General features: G+C 40.6%; 1 protein-coding gene and 1 long non-coding RNA gene across 6 annotated transcripts in view; one reads left to right on the top strand and one right to left on the bottom strand.

Moving 5' to 3' along the window:
• The window catches only part of LOC130929057 (uncharacterized), a 121,727-nt gene that overhangs the window by 17,139 nt on the left and 81,378 nt on the right, over nt 1-23,210 (top strand). The window lies entirely within an intron of this gene.
• pdzrn4 (PDZ domain containing ring finger 4) lies at nt 3,113-21,010 on the bottom strand. The gene is made up of 9 exons (XM_057855946.1): nt 20,910-21,010; nt 10,579-10,826; nt 10,371-10,473; nt 7,544-7,642; nt 6,371-6,433; nt 5,717-5,818; nt 5,569-5,640; nt 4,547-5,512; nt 3,113-4,408 (listed from the first exon to the last, which is right to left on the bottom strand). Exons 1-9 carry the CDS (start codon nt 20,976-20,978, stop codon nt 3,836-3,838), a joined length of 2,295 nt encoding a protein of 764 aa, XP_057711929.1. The 5' UTR covers nt 20,979-21,010; the 3' UTR covers nt 3,113-3,835.

Raw genomic sequence — 23,210 nt, 5'->3', positions numbered from 1 at the left:
CTCTGCTGACGAACTAGTTTTCAGCGGACGAACCACACCACGCGGTCGAACAGCGCCATGAGAAGCTGACGCACGCTCACGCCGTCCCAGTTCGTCCCCTCCCTTTCGTTGAGTGCGGACGTGGTTTGTGTTTGATAGACATTTTGGACCATATTGAGTGTACTTTTGCTATTATGGGACTGAAAAAGACCCCACCACAGGCTAGTGTTAAGCCTAAGAAGACATTAAAGAAAATAAGGTAGATTTTTGTGTAGTTTTAAGGCTTATTTAGTAGAAAATTATGTTTTATGGGGACCTGGGAACGGATTATTCTCATTTTAATGGTTTCTTATGGGAAATAAATGTTCGGAAGACGAACTTTTCGCCTTACACACACTTTCTGGGAACCAATTATGTTCGTGAGCTGAGGTATCACTGTATTATCCAACTGAATTCACTCACAAGGGAAAGACAGAGTAATGAAGCCATCTAGCACACGTAAAACAGTGACAACAAAGTGACTATTGCAGAGGTCACACAACCAAAATGTTGAAAGAGCCATATTAGACAAAACAAAAAACAAATATGTCTGCAGCCACAAAAAAATTAAAAACCTTATACTAGTATAAGCCTTAAGTTATGCTTCCACGTCAGACCTGCACCGTCAAGGAAGACCCGATTTACCACCCTGCGCCGTAGCCTGACGCAGTCCTATTGATTTTTCAAACCCTCGCGTCACGTCAATGCATATGACGTGGCGGAAATGGACTGTGATTGGGCCGCTCAGACTGTTGTTTCCGGTTCAGTGCGAAATCACCGCCATTCTCAAACATTATTTTTCTACATGCGAAAATTGACCAAGCCGACGAGAGTACATTGAAGAGCAAGTCTCGTCAAGACATCATAAAGATTGCCAAACGGCAAGGTCAGCGATTGTATAAAAAAAAAAAAATTTAAAAAAAATGGAAGAACCACCAAGACGTGTGTGTTCAGAATCGAATGGCCACAGGAAGCGCCAGCCAAAAACTGCCATCTTTTTATCACTTTGTTGTCGTATTTTTGATTGGTGCACTTCATCATTTATTGTGTACATATGTTTGCTGTGAGTCTGTGACTTATTTACGTGTCACACTTCAAGTATATGAAGAATAAAGCACAGGTTTGGTGTCAAAAGAGTTGTTTTGATGTTTAATTTTCAACAACAAACATTTCACACAAGATACATCATCACTGATTGTGCCTCGGTGCTTTTATGATAACGTTAACATCAAGGCTTCCAACACAGTTTGGGAAGTTCCAGAAATCTGCTATGGCTTCCCACTGGCTGGTTGTAGAACACGTCAAACAAATCGGGCTGGAGGGCTTTGCAGACCTCGGACAAAACGCTGGACGCAGTACTCGACGCCAGTTTGAAGCTAGCCGCCACAGCTAGCTGGTTTTCACCCGAGGCTAGAACTCTCTCCGAGGCATCAAAAGTTGGAAAGACCGCCTCGAAACAGTCTTCTGTGTCGCCTGCGCCTCAACATTTGTATGATCAACATTTATTCAATGTTGATGAGCTGAAGATCCACATTCAAGTGTTCCATCTTGCATTGTTTATTTTTTTCTCAACAAGCATGGCCCAAAACCATTCAAACATAATGCAATACCCATCTAGTGGCTTGGCAGTGAATTACAGAGCAAAGCGTCTCCTGTCCGGGGAACCCTCGAAAGTCGAATGACGCCGTAGTCGCTGCGCCGTCACCGCAACGCGGAAGCATAACTCAGGCTTTATAATGAAGGCAACACGTGTGCTGTGGGCGGCGACGCCTTTGGAAAGCTTTTTTTTTACAGGGAAAAGGCCACCCCATTCTGCATAATATGTTGCTAAAAGCGAGCAAACGAGGCAACAAAAGCAAATCATGCGTACGGTTCGCAATACGGTTCGACTCATGGCGAACCGTATTGCTAAAGCTAAGAAACCTTTCATGATTGGAGAAGAACTCATTGTCTGTGACCAAAGATATTTGCCGTCAAGTTTTAGCAGAGGTCGCTGTTAAAAAAGGTTGATTTAGCGTATGCTGAGTTACATTTTCCCTGCACTTAATGTTTGTTTTAGCCCTGTCATGTTATTCTATATTTACTGTATTTTCTGCCACACATTGACAGTCTCACAAAGGCCTGTATCACGCTGGTCTGTGGTGCAAAAAAGGTTGGGGAGCACTGCTATAGAGAATGACGCACTACGTTAATATGCTGTTGTACGATGCCGCCTCAAGTTTAACTTAATTACAATATTAATGAATTAGAATCATGTTTGTCCTCCTACAGAAACCATATTAAAACTAGGGCTGTCAAACGATTAAAGTTTTTAATCGAGTTAGTCACAGCTTAAAAATTAATTAATCGTAATTAATCGCAAATCAAACCATCTATAAAATATGCCATATTTTTCTGTAAATTATTGTGAATGGAATGGAAAGATAAGACACAAGACGGATATATACATTCTACATACGGTACATAAGTACTGTATTTGTTTATTATAACAATAAATCAACAAGATGGCATTAACATTATTAACATTTTCTTAAAGCAATCCATGGATAGAAAGACTTGTAGTTCTTAAAAGATAAATGTTAGTACAAGTTATAGAAATTTTATATTAAAACCCCCTCTTAATGTTTTCGTTTTATTAGAATTTGTAAAATTTTCAGTCAAAAAATAAACTAGTAGCTCGCCATTGTTGATGTCAATAATTACACCATGCTCACTCATGGTACTAACCCATAAAATCAGTTGGACCCAAGCGCCAGCAGAGGGCGACAAAACACAAACACAAGTAACAAATGGACATGACACTGTCATTTTAATCTTTGAGCGGGGCATGTGTGTTAATTGCGTCAAATATTTTAACGTCATTAATTAAAAAATAATTTAATTTAATTTTGACAGCCCTAATAAAACCCAAAAATATACCCCCCCTATATTTCCATTTTATACACATTTTTGAAAAAGCTTCGGGGAGCCACTAGGGCAGCGCTAAAGAGCCGTGGGTTGCTGACACATGGACTGGCACATGGCTGAAACAAATTCCACGCTTTCCCTTTAACATAGTGTAAATGTTTTTTAGGGGCAAGAAAATATCGTGTTAATGTCCACAACCAAATGCTAGCAGGCTAATCTGGCTAACAGACGCTAAACACGATCGGCGGACAAGTGCAATCTATATTTTAGTGATCAACGGATCCCCACAATTTATGAAACCGGCATCTTTACATCATTACAAAAATGCATACAACTTAAAATATCCTGAAACCAGTGTTAAAATATCAATCTTCATAAATGAGTCAAAGCCATTTTATTTTGGTAGTAAAGCTACAAATAAGATGTTTATTGACATATTGAAAGGTAGCCATGTAATGATAATTAAGAATAATAATTTACAATAAATTATAAATAAAAACGATTATGTAAACAATTGAAATCACACATTAATTCATTCTTAAGGGTCTGCTCAAAAGGTCGCAACAGATCGATTCTTGAGGTAACGTCCTGGAAAGGTCGCACAATTTTAGTAAAACATTTACAACCACAGTGTGAAACCAAAAGTCAGTACAAATTTTTAAAGGCAAAATTACAAATCGTGAAAAATATCCCATTTTCTCAGAGTATAAAAAAATGTCGCCTTCAATGCGACAAGTAAGGAACCACAAGAATGGGAGTTTTACCAAACTTCTGTGTGCTCGCAAAAACTGTAAAATTGCTGAGGTTGCAAAAAAAGTGTTCAAGTGAACGAATGCTACAGTACATGTCCTCAGCAACAGTAGTATTACAATTCACTGACAATATGATGTAAAAAGTGCCCTGTAAACAACTACACAGTTGTAACAGATAAGAAGGCGTTATGGACTTCAGAGTCTTCGGGAACACGCGCCCCGTGGCTCATCAGTTCTTGGATGGTCATCCAATTATCAAGAATCTTTTTATTGCGCTTCTTCATCATCTTCTTGTGACTGAGCTCCAGGATGTTTATCTCCTTGTTGCCCTCAGCGCCGCTAGCTAGACCCTCCTTCAGACACTCAAAGCGGCTCTTCTGCATGAATTCCCTCCTCTTCCTCTGCTCCCTGGCTCGCGCCAGATGCTGCTTCCTCTCCTCTTTGCTCCAGTAGCGACCCATCTTCATCTCACTCATGGCGTCGTCGTCCGTGGTCATATCGCCGCTACGCTCTTCTCGGATCCTGAGCGCTCGCTCCCTTAGGATACGGTCGCGAGCGGGTCTGCGGGCAACGTAGCGAGAGCCGTCTGCCCGCACTTTTACCTTCCATTCCAGACGTGGTTCCCCAGAGCGACCGTTCCGGTTGACCGGATCCCGGCAGACGCTCAGGACACTCAGCTGGCTCTGGGAGTACTCCAAGGATGAGTGCTGTTGTAGCAGCTGCATGTAGCTCTGTAATAAGAACTAGTGTTAGTTAAATTGAGTTTTTGTTCGCAAATTCTTGTCTGTGGTTTGAAGTAACTACTTAATTGGCTGTAATTTTCAGATTCTAATCTCAAACATGCTGGGATGTCTTGTTGTCATACCAACCTGAAGTTGCCGAGATCTGAGCGAGCCATGGTAAGGACTGGTTTGGTATGAGGCAAATTGCGGTTTTCTTCTTAGATCTTTGGTTTTCCGCTTCTTTTCGCAGCGCTCATCGTCCGCAGGGAGCGCCGGGTCGGACTCTGATCTAGATGGGTTACTCTGGTCCGGGCTGCTTGAGAAAACGGCGCTGGTATCTGCTTCAGCAGCGTGGTTCAGTGAAGCCTGAGACTTAGGAATGGGGATGGAACAGGAAGACTCTGCAGAGGCTATTTGGAGGTTCTTCTGGTTGGTGAGGCTGATGCATCTCTGCAGAGAGTGCTCTGGAGATCGCTCCCTTCCTAGAGGAGTGGTCCGAGCACTCTCTGCTGTGTTGTAGGCACTGGAGCTGTCTTTCTCTCGGGTCTTATCACTCTGAAGGTGTTCGTGGATGTCTGCTAGCCTCTTGTACCTCTGACCAGGCGAGGAAACTGTGGTCATAGAAGTGTTTGTCTCCTTGGTTTGGTGGGCCTGCATGATGTTCTGACACTCCAGCTCAATGCTGCGTAGTTCTTCATTTAGCATCCTCAGCTCTTGTTCCACTCCTTTACCTTCCTCAGCCTCCTCAGCGCTATCCCCATCCCCTCCTCCTTGCTCCATGAGGCTGCACTCGATACTATGTCGAATGGAGTACACGCCACACTCGACACCTTTGCGGATTTGACACTTGACTTCCAGAAGTTGCTGAAAGTGATTCTCCAGAGCCATACCTTGGCTTTCAGCTAGCAAGTCCTGTGGTAGCGCAGTGCTACGCCTGCTATGTGGATTTTGGGCTCGCCATTGTTCCCTCAAGCACTGAGCTGGACTCTTCCTGTATAGTCTGGCCAATAACTGTTGGTGCTCGGGACTGTCTGTACTACAGCCAAACCCGCTGTCTTTGTCCTGGCTATTGGACGAGCAGGTAGCCGTATCGGTTGTCCTTTCTTCTTGAGCCTACGGACAAAGAATCAAATCGTTTCCCTTCCAAATCTCTATTTGCCAATTCTCACCTCGTCTTTTCTGAGGTTGCAGTCTTTCTCCATCTTCAGTTGCTCATCATCAAGCCATACATCATCGTCTATCTGAAAACCAGACCAAAATCTTTTTATTAAAAGAAGAACCTAGATAGGTTGTGAAGACGACGCCCATGATTGTGACCTGTGTCTCTGGCCTTGTCACCAGCAGGACGATGCTCTTCGCATTTTCTCCTGCCAGCAAAGAAACAGCCTTCTCTCTGTCTTGTACCACATGGCCGTTTATCTGCACACAAAAAGCATGTCTGTAAAATTAGCTTTTGTGTGCTTGTCCAACAAGCCCAATCCCTTTTTAACCCACACATCACGACCATCTGTAACCCTCCCAGCTATCATTATCTCTATCGCTAAGCATGCTCCACTACAGGTGCGGCAAGCGCACCGTCCAACCTCTCCAGAGTCTTTACCAGCTACACAATTAACTCTTCTTTGACAGGCGGTGTTCATCTTTTCTCCTTTAGAGTAATGGAGCTGCCATAAGGAGATAATGGGGCTGCGAGGACAGTGGACAGTAGGGCCTATGATTTTTCACAGAAACACCACAGCATGAAAATTAATCGCTGAGATACGAGTATAGTTTTTTGTTGTTGTTGTGTTTTTGCTAGCCTTTGTTTTTTCCCTATGTAATGTTGGTAGGAAATCATCTGCCTTTGCAACTTAATGGTGTATCTTCTTCTCGCTTAATGAGAATCTAAACACGACTGAGACAAAGAGCCCTTTCAGAAATGATATTGTGCCTTCTGGGTAGGCCTTAGGACTCACTCGAGGAAGAGCTTACTTGTAAAATACGGTCTCCATTTTTAATGCGGCCGTCTCTTGCGGCTAAACTGTGTGGCTCCACCTGCATGAAAACACACACCACATTTAATTTCAGTGATAGCACATGAAAAGGAGCCAATAATTTGAACAAAGACGTTGTTGACGTTATAAACAAAGAACCTCAGCTAGCTTTCTGTGTGCTTACCTGCCGTAAGATAAGTTTCCCCTTCTTAGGGGACAATGAACTTGAAGAACCTCAGCTAGCTTTTTGTTCGTGGATGAAGTGTGTCTTAGTGCATATATAGTGCCCTCCATAATTATTGGCACCCCTGAGCATCACTGACCCACCCCCATACTTCACAGTGGGTATGAGGTGCTGTCTAAACGCCAACAAGCTGTTTGGGAGGCATGCACGGAGAAAACCTTTCCTCACTCACAATCATAAACGCAAACGTCTGGAGTTCGCCAAGCGGTACTGGGGCTTTAACTGGGACCGTGTGCTTTGGTCAGATGAGACCAAGATTGAGCTTTTTGGCAACAAACACTCGAAGTGGGTCTGGCGTGCCACGAAAGATGCGCATGCTGAAAAGCACCTCATACCCACTGTGAAGTATTGGGGTGGGTCAGTGATGCTGCGGGGCTGTTTCTCTTCCAAAGGCCCTGGGAACCTTGTTGGGGTGCATGGCATCATGAATGCTTTGAAATACCAGGACATTTTAAATCAAAATCTGTTGCCCTCTGCCCGAAAGCTGAAGATGGGTCGTCACTGGGTCTTTCAGCAAGACAATGACCCTAAACATATGGCCAAATCTACACACAAATGGTTCACCAGACATAAAATCAAGCTCCTCCCATGGCCATCTCAGTCCCCAGACCTTGTTTTGTTGGCAAAAGGGGGTCGTACAAAGTATTAACACCAGGGGTGCTAATAATTGTGGCACACATTATTTGATGTCAAATAATTATTTCTTTATGTGGGATTTTTTCCCCACTGAATGAATGCACTTGTATTGAAGGTTGGATTTGTCTCTTTTTTTTTTTTTCCCATTAAGGTCCCATATTATTTGAATTAAAAAAATATATATTAGAAGCTAAAAAAACACATCTTTTTCAGGGGTGCCAATAATTATGGAGGGCACTGTATTTACCCTTAATACTTAACCATGCTAATTGTGTCCGAACAAGGCCGTACCTGGCTGACATAAATGGCCATGTCCTCCTCTTCATCAGTTCTGTAGCACAACGTCAGGCCCAGCTTTTCTTGAGTGTTCTGCTTCGATAACTCCACTTCCTGTTGGAGAAAGCAAAAACTTTCCATTTATTAGCTTGCTGAATTCCGAATTAAATAAATAGAAATGTATTACTTTGTTACACCTTTATTAATATTTATTACACATGAAATTATATCAGCTACTGGAAACTGGGCCCAAATGATGGCTATGTCCCTGAACTCCAATGTACCTTAATGGTTGTTAAGTGAACCAAGCAGATGGGGTTTAGGTTAGTAATCCAATAAGGTAAATAACATACTTTACGGGTGGAGGGGCCAGCCAAGATTGACAGTGGAAGTAATTAATTTGTATGGCATTGAACCTTGTGTTCAGAATTGACCTTCAAAGGTTGCGCTACGGAAGTCATTTATGCTAATGTATGATAACTTCTGAACCTCACCGTTTTATTACACTGCTTGATTTCTCCAATGCATGACAGACAAATTTAAAACCAGGATCAGACGCCACCAACACGTGATGTCGTCAAGCTGGAGTGGCTTGAAATGGTAGAGTGGTTCAATAGGACGTGATTAGGTCTAATTTGTATCAAGCTAGCCGTGACATCTAATCTGATTTCCGCTGCCAACAATGGCATTGTGTGAGTTTGGCATCTTCATTTACGTGCAAAGACCTCATTTAGCAGCAGCCGCCGCCCATGTAGAAATGGTACACAGCGAATGTGCATTTTCTCAGCAACATCTGTTCACCACATTTCTGCTTAATTGCCACTTAACATTTCTATTATGTCTAATTGAAAAGAAATGATTGCTGCAGCTAATGTTCATTGCTTTCACACTGTGATGACGTGGCGTGTATGTCTTGACTGTAGAACAAGATGCCCTCATTAATTTTAAGTCAATGGAACCATGATTTCATTTGTTCCTCTTTATGAAACATCCTAGACACGATTATTCCTGAAATTGGAGCTCTACCGCAGGCCAAATGAAGCAACTGCTGTGCATGTGGAAGGTTCGAAAAACCTTATTCTCTAAGAATTTAGAGTGAATTGGTAGCTTTAAGCTAAACTGTGCTAGCTCACTGTCTGCTACAGTGTTGTCACTATCAGACCTGTTACATACTATAGGTACTTGTTACAAAGTACTGTATATGTCCTGGCTATCTTCCTAGCAAGCCATTATCCTCTTAAAATCTTACAAGATGTTTTTTGTATGTGTGTTTCTATTCGGCCTGAACGATATTGGAAAAAATCATTGTTGCGATTTTTTGGGGGGTTGCGATATATTGCGATATTATATTGTGATATTAGAAAAAAATTATATATATATTTTTAAAGAAATTTTCACTTGATGACTTTAATAGCTGTTTGGAAAGACTTGGGATGACTCACCATCACCACAGTGTACAGTGATCCCTCGTTTTTCGCGGTTAATGGGGACCAGAACCCGCCGCGATAAGTGAAAAACCGCGAAGTAGCGCACCCCCACAATTTTTAGTGTTTTTTTGTATGTGTGTGTTTTTTGTGCTCAATGTATTTTTTCAGATTTAGCATTCGAAAGTGATTTAAAAAATGTATATAAAATGGTTTTTTAAGCACTTCATATGTCAAAATTATGATCAGCTGTGACCGTTGGAGTGACATGTAGAAATTTCAAACTCCTCATGATCACTTCTGGCATTTATGTCTCCAACGTCTCCACACACACACACATTCATTCCAGCGCGGCTTCCTTGCAGAAACTGTTTAACAAGTTAAACGATGATTGACAGATGCCCGTGTAAAGTCTGCTTCTTTGGCCAGATCAAAGCCATCGTTAACTTTAATAAGCAAGTGCCGCAGTGACTGAGAAGAACAAAGGGCTAGGAGAGGGAGGGTGTGAGGCTGTGCGCAGAGTAGAAAGCATGACTATATGGATTTTAAAAAAAACAAAAAAAACTATCGCACGTGCTTGCGATGGGACTATCGCCCACGTGCACATCGCAATGGCGATGTTTAAACGATATATCGTTCAGGCTTAGTTTCTATACTTTTAGCTACTCGGAGTTGTTGCCGACTTCCAGATTATACTAGTGAACTGTCAATCAGGAACAACTCCAGGGACTATCCTGTCTCATTCATCCAGTCTGAAAGCCCTCCATGTTTCAGTTAGATACACACGAGTGGACGGCGCTAAGTGAGGATGCTGAAATGTGCTACCTGGCTGCCAATCTGACCTTGTTGTGATTGTGAAAACCCTCTCATCCATATCGCGCAGCACGGCAGGCCTCATCTGGCAGCTAGGAAGCCCTAATGACCCACAATGCCGTTCGCTGAACCAGGAAGTGCCCATTAATGGTTGACGGCAGCTCGTCACTGTCACAGACAATCACACACGGGTCCTCTTCTGGACTGCTGTAATGTATGCGTTGCAATGGCGCGCACACAAAAACAATACTACATGTCTTCTCGTGTGCACATTATCGTACTAGTTTATAATGTGTGTGTGTGTAGCACTGATTTGGTTCAAAATTAGCTCAAATGCTGACCAAACTTTATTTATTAGTGTGAATGTTGCAAAAACCTGGGTAATTCACGTACTGTGGCGTATAAATTTTGAAAAGGTGTTTCCACTGTGCTTTTGCGATATATTTTAATGTCGAATCGTTTAAAAACATCCTGAAAGCATGAAAACTTCTTCAATATTTGCATTTGTGTTTCTTAATTGAGGCTTTTCCATTACCAGTTTTGCTGCCTTTAATGTTAACTGGTAAATGGTAATGTAATAAAAAGGAAGAAAAATGCTACCGTACCTCATAAACGTAAGCTCCCGATCGTTCCACTTCAGAGGGTATATTTGACAGGTACTCGGGACATTCATAGAACTCGTGTTCCATTGTGTGGATTGAATGGCAGCTGATAAGAAAATAGCAGTGATTTGAACACACTATCAGGAATAAAACTTATAACATAAAAGTGACTACTTTGCCAGGCCTTTTGAAAAAAAAAAGTATCACAAACCTGTCAGACAAAAGGAAAGGACAGACGTCAGGCACAGGTGGCGTCACTGGTCGAAGCTTGGCTAGCGCCATAATATGCTCGAAGGTGATATCTGTTTGTGTGCAGACGTCTGTCAAGCACGCCTCCTGCGACAGACCAGCTTGGTACTGTGCAACTGGTCGGATGACCTGGACAACAATGGGGTCTCGCTGTATAGCCTCTCCCTCGGTCTCATCCTGCTCCACCTTGGAGAAATTACGTCTGTTCACCTGAGGGAAGACGACCGTAAAGCTATGTTTAGCTACAGAGTCAAATAATGGTAAAATATTATACCATAGGAGCGCCTGTAGTGTAATTTTAATCATATTCCTCAACTGATATGAATCAGTTTTATTTACCCTGCATCCTAATTAACCGCAGTGAGCCTATTAGATAAATAATAATAAAACAGATTTCATGCAGCAGTAGGCATGTATTTTATTACTCCCTGTAAGATATGAAAAGGACACGCCACATGGGAATGAGGTGGGGGTGAACGTGCTCACCTAAGGACGTCAAAGTGACTGACACCAGTCAGCTAACCTGAAAGCAAATGTGTAAACAGCCAATGTATTATATAAAGGGCTGTCAAACAATTGACATTTTTAATCGAGTTAGTCAACTTAAAAATTAATTAATCGCAATTCAAACCATCTATAAAATATGCCATATTTTTCTGTAAATTATTGTCGGAATGGAAAGATAAGACACAGGACGGATACATTCAACATACTGTACATAAGTACTGTATTTGTTTATTATAAGAATAAATCAACAAGATGGCATTAACATTATTAACATTCTGTTAAAGCGATCCGTGGATAGAAAGACTTGTAGTTCTTAAAAGATAAATGTTAATACAAGTTATAGAAATTTTATATTAAAACCCCTCTTAATGTTTTCGTTTTGATAAAATTTGTAAAATTTTCAATCAAAAAATAAACTAGTAGCTCGCCATTGTTGATGTCAATAATTACACAATGCTCATGGTGCTGAAACCCATAAAATCAGTCGCACCTAAGCGCCAGCAGAGGGCGACAAAACACCAAAAAAAACAGTAGTAACAAGTGGACATGACACTGTGCTGTCATTTTAATCTGTTTGAGCGGCGCATTTGCGTTAATTGCGTCAAATGTTTTAATGTGATTAATTAAAAAAAAAAATAACCGCCCGTTAACGTGATAATTTTGACAGCCCTAATTATATATAAACACTGACACATAATATTTCCAAAAAGCAAGACTTTGTTGACTTATTAAACCAAAAATGCAAACTTAATGGAATGAACACACTTGAGTGCTACCACTATAAAATAAAATAAAATTAATGCCATATTTATAGAATAATCGACTCTTTGGTTGCGAAACTAAAGGACTTTTTTTTTTTTTTTAATCTGATTTTCTAAGGATAGCAAAACCCATTCTAGGTCACATGGTTGTCATCTGCAAATTAAACCCATCGTCAACCACTACTGCGTCCCAGCACACGTCTTGAGATTGGGGTTAAAAGTAGCACAATGAAGGTCAGCCCGAGGCCTCCAATCTGCTCAAGAGTCAACCCCTTTAAAATGTCTCAATGGCTTTTATCTTTTGCCGATAAGAGATGCCGTTTTATTTGTGGTTGTCGCGTAGAGATAACAAAAACTCATCGCTGAATCTGTTGGGTAGGGCGTCATTGTTTGGCCCAAAAAAAAAAAGACATTCCTCATACACGACATCATCTCCCGAAAGGCTTGACACGGCTACAATGTGATTGGTTGCAATAACTGCGCAGATAAAGCGAGCGCGACTGAAAAGGATTCACAATGGGCCAAAGGACAATAAGCTTCTGGGTATTCAACCTCGCTTCAGATCACGATTGTTGTGAACTTCACTCCAAGTGTCATTCTATGCCGGTGAATGAGCGCTATGTTACAAGGGAATGAAGCGCAGGTGGCGGTGGGCGCCCACAATCTGCTGCAATCTCGTCTGAGAAGACCGTAGCTGTCATAAATGTCTCATTTCAATAATAAAAGTGGAAGAGGGGACTTTGAGTGGCAGGCTTCAGTGAATCGCATTGACCCTTGCCTCGTGACTGTGTCATGCAGGAAGACATTTTTGCAAAGGGAAAACAACTCTTGGGTTGAGGATTGGAACAGTGGCGCCTCCAGAAATTTTTCATAGGGGTGGCCAGATGGGGCCACTTAAAATCTTGGGGTGGCCAAAACTAAAAGCCATAATTTCAGGTTTTCATTATATTATTGCAGTAAAAAGGTCAGGGGAAAACTTAAAAGACTTAACGACATGGCTACTGATATACTCTGTGTAATATTTGATGTTACTAATGATTTAATGTGCATAGTCCATAACTGTCCAGTCAACATTTTGAGTTCCACAACAATTCTGTTTTATTGTGGTATGCATATATTAGGCATAAGGTGTGCATTTAAGTAGGGCTGTCAAACGATTAAAATTTTTCATAGAGTTAATCACAGCTTAAAAATTAATTAATCGTAATTAATCGCAATTCAAACCATCTCTAAAATGTGCCATATTTTTCTGTAAATTATTGTTGGAATGGAAAGATAGACAAGACGGATATATACATTCAACACACTGTACATAAGTACTGTATTTGTTTATTATAACAATAAATCCACAAGATGGCATTAACATTATCTACATTCTTTCCGTGAAAGGGATCCACGGATAGAAAGACTTGTAATTCTTAAAGGATAAATGTGAGTTTGTATATTGTGACTAAATATTGCCATCTAGTGTATTTGTTGAGCTTTCAGTAAATGATACTTTAGCCATGCCCAAATGCATGATGGGAAGTGGAACCATGACTGTGCGTAGTGCTACCAATTGATATATCTTCTCTGCATTGGGAAGTAACATAAGGTGTTAAGAAGATGGTTGTTAAGAAGGTGTTAAGATCAATTCCTTCCTTGATACTGTAGCGACTTAACTATTCTGCCCAAATGTATAATGGAAAGTGGTGCAACCATGACTGTGTGTGGTGGCTGCAAATGCAATATCTTCTCTGCGTTGGGTACACTACAGGGTGTTAAGAAAAAGATCAATTCCTGTCATTCTTCCCCACGTCGCTTCCCACAATATTTATAGTCTCGTGGGAGAGATGACAAAGCTTTTGCCAATTAAAAGCACGGTCTCAGTGAATGCTTGTATCTACTCCACTCACTTGCACACTGCCTCTTATCTCTGTATATAAGTAAAACGGCACCATTGTAGGCTGTTTGCGGCAATGCGTGAGTGACTCGTACCACGAATGTGTTAATTGCAATAAATATTTTCACGTGATTAATTTAAAAAATCAATTACCGCCCGTTAACGCGATGACTTTGACAGCCCTACATTTAATAAAACAAAATAAATGCATTCATTTGGGATGAAATGCATAACTGATGCTACAACAATCTAACGATATACTGGCAAGCGGGGTGGCCAGGGGTGGCCGTGGCCACTGGCCGCCTGGTGGCGCCACTGGATTCGAATCCAACAGTGAAACCAAGTATTGTGTGTCTTCCATAAAACGACTCATAACAATAAACTCAACAAAACAAGTTCAAACGAACTACGACTACCTGGATGGAATGCATTTTTCAAATAACTTTGAATTAATTTAGAAGACTTTATGTATTTTATGTGGCAATTACTTTTTTCAGGTGACTTTCAAAATTTTCAGGTCTTCGCTATTATTTTTATGGGCTTTTACATCATACAGTGCTGGCTAAAAGTATTGGCACCCCTTCAATTCTGTCAGATAATGCTCAATTTCTCCCCAAAAATGATTGCAATTACAAATGCTTGGGTCGTCATATCGTCATTTATTTTGTCTGCAATGAAAAAACACAAAAGAGAATGGGGAAAAAAATTAAATCATTATCATTTTACACAAAAGTCCAAAATCGGGTCGGACAAAAGTATTGGCACCCTTTGAAAAATCATGTTACCTGTTACTTACCTGTGGCACATAACAGGTGGTGGCAATAACTAAATCACACTTGCAACCAGTTAAAATGGATTAAAGTTGACTCAACCTCTGTCTTGTGTCCTTTTGTGTACCACATTGAGCATGGAGAAAAGAAAGAAGACCAAAGAACTGTCTGAGGACTTGAGAAGCAAAACTGTGAGGAAGCATGGGCAATCTCCAAAGACCTGAATGTTCCTGTGTCTACCGTGCGCAGTGTCATCAATAACTGTAAAGCCCATTGCACTGTGGCTAACCTCCCTAGATGTAGACGGAAAAGAAAAATTGACGAACATTTTAATGAAAGATTGTGCGGATGGTGGATGAAGAACCTCGACTAACATCCAAACAAGTTCAAGCTGTCCTGCAGTCCAAGGCGTCAACCCGTGCTATTCGTCGGTGTCTGAACGAAAAGGGACTCTATGGTAGGATACAGAGGAAGACTCCACGTCTGACCCAGAGACATAAAAAAGCTAGGCTGGAGTTTGCCAAATACCTGAAAAAGCCAAAAACGTTTTGAAAGAATGCTCTTGGGTCAGATGAGACAAAAGTAAAGCTGTTTGGCAAAAGGCATCAACATAGAGTTTATAGGGGAAAAAAACGAGGCCTTCAAAGAAAAGAACCCGGTCCCCACAGTCAAACATGGCAGAGGTTCACTGATGTTTTGAGGTTGCTTTGCTGCCTCAGGCACTGGATTGCTTGTCCGTGTGCATGGCATTATGAAGTCTGAAGAAATTTTGTAGCATAATGTCGGCCTAGTGTGAGAAAGCTGGGTCTCCCTCAGAGGTCATGGGTCTTCCAGCAGGACAATGACCCAAAACACACTTCAAAAAGCACTAGAAAAAAGTTTGAGACAAAGCACTGGAGACTTCTAAAGTGGCCAGCAATGAGTCCAGACCTGAATCCCATAGAACACCTGTGGAGAGATCTGAAAATGCACCCTTCAAATCTCAGAGACCTGGAGCAGTTGGCCGAAGAACAATGGTCTTAAATTCCAGCATAGCATTGTAAGTAACTCATTGATGGATACCGGAAGCGGTTGCTTGCAGTTATTTTGTCTAAAGGTTGTGCAACCAAGTATTAGGGTGAGGTTGCCAATACGTTTGTCCGGCCCATTTCTGAAGTTTTGTGTAAAATGATTTTGATTTAGTTTTTTTTTATCCCGTTCTCGTTTGTGTTTTTTCATTGCAAGCAAAATAAATGGAGATATTACAACCAAAGCATTTGTAATTGCAATCATTTTCAGTGAGAAATTGAGCATTATCTGACAGAATTGCAGGGGTGCCAATAGCTTTGGCCAGCACTGTAGGTGTTTTGTTATGAAAGATATCATTAAAAAAAATATGAAGACAAAGCTTCAGTTCAAATTCAAATTCTTTAGCTAGCTAGTTGCTTGCAAGCTGTTAAGACAAAGCATAATTATCTTTGTCTACTAATGTACTGTAAATATTTTTCATTTCAGCATTGCATCAATGAATCAAAGTGACAAGGCATTTAATGGGAGTCAGTTAACCAAAAATGCAAATCAAACGGAGAGCGAGCGGTAAAGATGCCCGCTCTCGGACATAAAATGCGGGTTCAAGGAGACAGGGCGCTCCAATGTACACTCAAGTGGCAATGAGTGTCCTTCACCAGTTTACAGACTTAAGATCGTACACAAAAACAGCCAATTAGTCCTGCATCCAGACTGGAGCTAAGCTTTCCTCTCTGGAGATGAATTCCAAATGAATAGATTAGGGCTGTCAAAATTATCGCGTTAACAGACGGTCATTAATTTTTAAAATTAATCACGTCAAAATATTTGACGCAATTAACGCACATGCCCCGCTCAGACAGATTTAAATGACAGTACAGTGAAATGCCCACTTGTTGTGTTTTGTGGAGTTTTGCTGCCCTCTGCTGGCGCTTGGGTGCGACTGATTTTATAGGCTTCAGCACCCATGAGCATTGTGTAAGTAATTATTGACATCAACAATGGTGGGCTACTAGTTTATTTTTTGATTGAAAAATTTACAAATTTTATTAAAACGAAAACATTAAGAGGGGTTTTAATATAAAATTTCTATAACTTGTACTAACATTTATCTTTTAAGAACTACAAGTCTTTCTATCCATGGATCGCTTTAACAGAATGTTAATGCCATCTTGTTGATTTGTTGTTATAATAAACAAATACAGTCCTTATGTACCGCATGTTGAATATATATATCCACCTTGTCTTATCTTTCCATTCCAACAATAATTTACAGAAAAAATATGGCATATTTTATAAATGGTTTGAATTGCGATTAATTACGATTAATTAATTTTTAAGCTGTAATTAACTCGATTAAAATTTTTAATCGTTTGACAGCCCTAGAATAGATATTCGTTTATAAATATAAAAACATTTTGCAATCTATGATGAAGCTGAAGTATTCGTCCCAGGCCCAAGGTGATAGTAGAAGATTAAAATTGCGAGGCAGACCTGCTTCTGGTGCACTTTATTAGGACCATTTTTGGGAACTTAATGGGGTGTTCAAAATAGATTGAAAATGTCGAACCTATCAGCAATGAAAACTAGATAGACGTACAGTAAAATGTGCTTTACGATATACTGAAATTAGAGCGATAAATCGCAGAAAAATGACAAAAATGAAAAAATTCATGTGCTCGTCAATAACTTGTTTGTTCACAGTCTTGTAAATGGAGTAAGAATACGGACAAATAACCTCTGTCCGCTAGAATGAATACGCCAAAGTAGTATTACAGTTAAAAAGCTTCAATTTTCTACCATTTACAATTAAAATAAGCCTTTTAAAATAGGTTTTGGCTAAAGGCATAAAACACTTGGAAAGTGGATTATTTTCCTCAAAAGACCTAAAAAAAAAAATCAAAGATTCATGTGATGTCTCTTTGCATAAAACAAAAAAGCCTGGAGTGTGAACTCAATGTTTTTCCATCATCGCAACTTTTTAAATTAATTTCACTGATGCATGTTTCAGGAACATCCAGCTCATTAGCATTATTCATATGAGGTTTGCCCTTTGGTGGAGAAAAAGTGAAGACTACTCTTAGAATTCTGCATGAACAAGTTAAAGCTTTAAGAATCTGCATTTTACTGTAGTAGTAGTAATATTAGCCATTTTCTTCACCTCCACACCATTAGGAACTTCCAACTCCCCAGCCTGAGGGCGCAAATGTGTTATATTTACGTGCCGCATGTAATCATACCCCCCGACTACCCAGATGGTTTTGTGCTATTCAATCCGTAACTGGACTCGAGGCTTCCCCCGAGCGGGCCTAATTGACTTCCAAACTCGGCTAAGTTAAGTGGGAATTCAACACCGTTGCTTGCTGTAACCGCATCCCCCCGTTGGACCACCAGCATCCTTGCTTCATTTTTCCCAAAATTTGCCTAATTTGAAGAGCAATGGATGAGCTTTCTTTGGAAGTTTTTTATTTATTAATTATTTTTTTTATAATCTACGTAGTAAATATTGTGATTTTGGAGCCTGACATGTTACACTTCCACAAAAAACAAAAACGTAATAGCGTGCTTCTAATTCTGGCTAGATATATCTAGATACAATGCCCTCCATAATTATTGGCACCCCTGAAAAAGATTTCTGTGTAGATTTGGCCATATGTTTAGGGTGATAGTCTTGCTGAAAGACCCAGTGACGACCCATCTTCAGCTTTCGGGCAGAGGGCAACAGATTTTGATTTAAAATGTCCTGGTATTTCAAAGCATTCATGATGCCACACACCTTAACAAGGTTCCCAGGGCCTTTGGAAGCGAAACAGCCCCACAGGATCACTGACCCACCCCCATACTTCACAGTGGGTATGAGGTGCTTTTCAGCATGCGCATCTTTCGTGGCACGCCAGACCCACTTAGTGTTTGGTTCCAAAAAACTCAATCTTGATCTCATCTGACCAAAGCACACGGTCCCAGTTGAAGCCCCAATACCGCATGGCGAACTCCAGACATTTGTGTTTATGATTGTGTGTGAGGAAAGGTTTTCTCCGTGCATGCCTTCCAAACAGCTTGTTGGCGTGTAGACAGCACCTCATACCCACTGTGAAGTATGGGGGTGGCATCATGAATCTCAGTCCCCAGACCTTGTTTTGTTGGCAAAAGGGGGTTGTACAAAGTATTAACACCAGGGGTGCTAATAATTGTGACACACATTATTTGATGTCAAATATTTTTTTATTTATGTGGGATTTTTTTCCCCACTGAACGAATGCACTTGTATTGAAGGTTGGATTTTTCTTTTTTTTTCCCCATTAAGGACCCATATTAGTTGAATTAAAGAAAAATTAGAATCTTTTTCAGGGGTGCCAATAATTATGGAGGGCACTATACATATCAAATAGGCTTCAAGGCAAAGAATACCCACCCTAAAACCGAGACAGTGGATTTTGTGGATTCTGGCCTTTTTACGGGTCTTAACAAAAAAATCATTCAGGATGCAGCTCATTCAGAATGCTGCGGTCAAAGTCTTCAAAAAATACATGAAAATTGGAGCATATGACACAAAATGTGAAATCATTCCACTCAAAGGAGACTTTAAAATTTCACTTTGAATGACCTTGTGTTTAACTGAGCTATACAAATTGTCCTCGCCTTGTATGTCAAAATAACAAATGACACGATGCGTTTCCGTTCCCCCCTTCATTCTTTATCCTATCATCTCTGCTAATTGGCCCAGGCTGATAACAACTGATAAGTCCTCGGAGTTGACATTTTTACACAGTCGTAAAAGTAAATCAGAGAAAGTGCAATAAACACATTTTATGTGACCTTTATAGATACGCATATATGCGTGGGGATCTTTTCACTTTTTTTTCTACAAGGGGTAAATTGCGTCCACCCCAGAAAGGCTTTTATTCCGGGCTTATCGCAGCCAGCACAGAAGGATTGTTGCCCTTTTCACCCCTCCCAAACAAGCGTACTTTTCAAGGCTGAGGAAAGTGGACATGAATCCATAGCTTATGAAACTGTCAAATTACACCATACAACACCATTGTATCATTTCACCTGATCTGGTCTAAAAATGCCATATGGAGTGGCCGGCTGTGTGTGGACTGGACCGGACTGAGAAATGGTCTAAACTCCCCACGGTGCCGTCTAACAGACCGGACATGTGGCTAAGCATCTGTCCCTGGTGGACATAACCATGACGCAGTCCAATACGCATATGATCAAATACTGTAATTCTTTCACCGATTCCTTCACTTATTTAAATGGAAACTGTGTATTGAGTCCAATTGGGGGGGGGGGGGACAAAAACACAATGATTGTTTCAAGCGCAACTTTCAACTTAGCACATACGAGAGCCCAACGTTGAAGAACCAGAAATGGATAAAAGATATGTTGTAAATCTTATTTTGATATACGCAAAATTTCACATTCACTGTGTAAAATATGCTAATCAAAGACCAAATTTTCATGTTTTGGGGAAAATGTTTCTTTATATTTGGACGATTTAAGTTCCTCTTTGAACCCCAAAGCGACAAGGACCAAAAGACTTTGCAAACAGTACGGCTTGTGTTAAAAATGACCCCGACCATTTTTTTTATTTTGTTGTTGTTGTTGTAAATCTGTTGATTGTATGTGAATGGTTCGCCCATTATTTGTAGTTGTTTTTGTGTAAATAAAGTTTAAAAAAAAAACATAAGAGAGCAGATTTCTGCCTCAGCAGACAAATTCAAAGCCTAGCAAGTTTGATCTTTCCTCCGTTTGTTTGAATAGATTTTTTTTCTTTTTAGATTTTTGAATAAACGCTGATAAAGCTCACCAAAAACCAAACATGTAACAACAACAAAAACATTTACGATTTGCTCCAGTTTAAAATACAACTAAAAGACAACAAAGTGAGCGATTTTTAATCTCTTGACAATATATGCCCCCTCAAATCTTTCATCTTTATTCCACTCAGGCGGTATCCGTGGAAACCAAAAATGCTCCGCGGGAGAAAAACATGAGTGAGTCGGGATGGAGGAGGAGAAGATTTGAGAATTGCGGGATGATGAAAGGAAAACGCGGCAAGGGGATAGCGGGCAAGTGTAGCGCTTTGAGGTAGAGGACAAAAATCGCAATTTTGGGGGGGGGGTTGGTTTCAATATGGATTTTCTGGGTGTCACCTACTTTTTAAATAAATTGATAACTGTTTTGATTGTCAATTCACTCATTAGCTGTGATTGACAATGCTAGACAGCCAATCTATTTGAACTGGTAGGGTGGCAACGAATGAGCGTTCGTTCAAATTGTCTTTCTGATAGTTTTCTACAACCATATAATTATCATCTGAAATTCCAACATGTTTCTGAGCTAGTTTCGTTTCACGGCTCACCTGTGCAATCTCATACAGCAACTTGTAGTGCTCCTCCCGCTTCTGCAAGGTGCACAAATTGCAGCCCATGGTTGCCAGGGAGACGGCGCGCCGTCGACCGGAGTGAGCGCCTGAGCTCCCCCGCGGGGCTGAAACGCGCTCCTGCTCCTCGGCTCCTCTCTCGCATACCTCAGAGGAATCCCCTACTATGTGTGAAGACGCGCATTACTTCACTGTAGCTTGGAATTTGTGTCCTTCATAAGGATGAGTGAAAGCACCTAGCTGTTTTCTTCTCCTTGTCTTCAGTCTCTCTCTTGGTGTGTGAGCTCACACTTGCGCGTACGGACACTTTTGGCACAGGCAGACACACCTCCTCCCGCGCGGGTGGGCTTCCTATTATTGGCTGAGAGGGAAGCTGTTTCATTGGTGCGCAGGTGTATTTGTTTATTTAAGCCAAACAATTGTCTTAATGTTCAATCCAGTTATCATCTAGTACGCGCAATGCAACCGGACTTGGCGTGAAAATCAATCTGCACTCTCATAGATTTTGCAGTCACCAAACTGATGCCGCTCCGACACTTTGACAAGGGCATCGGACCGGGTTGACACACAGGAAGAAACGCAGACTACTATTGATTAGCTTCAAATTAGCTATCAGTCCAACTGGCCCCTCTCCACTCCAAAGTGGGTGGTTGCGGGGAAGTGAATATTCACCCCATTTCGGCAATGGAACCTTCTTATACACAATTATAGCTAGGGACAATTGAGAGTGTTCAACTGACCTGAAATGTATTGGATTAAGGTTGGCATTAGGGATGGGCGATACCAGTGATTTTGGATTCGATCCGATACCAAGTAACACCGAGGCCAAATATTGCGATCCCGATCCGATATTGATACTGGAAGTTCATATATATACAACCCTGCAGAGTTCTCAGCCATTCTGATATCTAATGTACAACTACAGCAAGCACTAAAAAACTATTAAAAGTCTATTTGTGTCAAATATGCATTGCAATGGAAAAACTGCTGCTTTTAATGACTAGCAAAGCAGTTTCCCTACAAACTCACAAACCAATCCATCAACAACAAAATCTGGTTAGTCAGTCTAACTCTTTAACCATGACCCTTAAATTCATATGCACAGAACATTTCCCTGCTACACGTTGTATTTGATCAAATTTTAATTTTACCTAAGTCAAATATTTTTGATTTAATTAAAGAACAAATTAATAGTAGCATGTTACCACCCTCTAACGGTAGACCATTAAAAACAAATCCAATAAACAATAGTCACGTGCAGTTTTTGAATTTTATTTTACTAAAGCAATTTTTAAACAGATTTTGAAATAATTGAAACAGACCTTTAACAAAATGAAAATAAAATAGCAACAAAACATAAGAAATCAAGCATTTGTTTTTAACATAAAACAATATGGAAGAATATATTTCACAGAAAAATAAATGTTAAACAAAATAAATATTAAACGTAAGATATTTTTTAAAAGTGTGCACAAAAACATACCCAAAAAATAGACAAAGAAAATATAATATATTAATTCGAAATATCGATACTTTTGCTTGGGGATCGAGTCCTAAAACATAATGCGCTGGATCGAAATATCGATATTTTGGTATCGATCCGCCCATTCCTAGTTGGCATTAGGGTTTTCTGTACCACTACAAGCACTAGCAAACACTCAAAAACAACTCAAATGAAACAAAAATGCAATGATTAGCAGCTTTCGTACCGAAGGAACGATCCCGGTTCCCAGAACCTTTTGGAGGACGATAACGTCATTTTGTTTGTTCGCACATGTAGGCACAAGGAACTCGAGTTCCGAGAACCATTTTAGTTCCTACTCTGAGGTATAGACTTTCAGTCGGGCTGTAGAAACTCAATTACATTGGTGTTTGGTCATTCCCTGAAATCAACGGCTAGGCCTCTTCCAAAGTCTCGCGTTTCGAGCAGCTGCCATATTTTTAAAAAGTGCCCTGTACTAAATCGGTGTGAACTTCATCTCGTCGTTAGATGCAGGATTTGCTCGCCAATGGAAACTATTCCGTTCAAACATGCAAGAATTGCCGCTGCTCGTGCAGACTACAACGCTACAGCAGTTCGTATCAGTTGACGTACCAATGTGTGAACACGACTGCCTGGCGAAGGATCGTTCCTATAACTACTGGAAAGGCTTATAGTTATATGAACTAAGTACTCATCTTCCTACACTCCAAAAGCAGCTATTCTTACAAACACTGCCTTGAACTTTGGTGTTAGAGAGCTGACTTCCGCCTTAGCAGACGAATTCAAACCTTTGCCAT

The sequence above is a fragment of the Corythoichthys intestinalis genome, chromosome 13 (genome assembly GCF_030265065.1).
Source record: "Corythoichthys intestinalis isolate RoL2023-P3 chromosome 13, ASM3026506v1, whole genome shotgun sequence".
Classification (NCBI taxonomy): Eukaryota; Metazoa; Chordata; class Actinopteri; order Syngnathiformes; family Syngnathidae; genus Corythoichthys; species Corythoichthys intestinalis.
This window is presented reverse-complemented; position numbering and strand designations above follow the sequence as displayed.

Bases quoted from the DNA above. Each gene is read 5' to 3' on its own strand.
- pdzrn4 (XM_057855946.1), bottom strand. From the start codon at position 20,978: ATGGGCTGCAATTTGTGCACCTTGCAGAAGCGGGAGGAGCACTACAAG. The intron at 10,474-10,578 runs GTTTGTGATACT...TTTTCTTATCAG, and splicing joins CCTTTCCTTTTGTCTGACAG to CTGCCATTCAATCCACACAA. The intron at 5,819-6,370 runs GTAAGCTCTTCC...TTTTGTGTGCAG, and splicing joins ATGGAGACCGTATTTTACAA to ATAAACGGCCATGTGGTACA.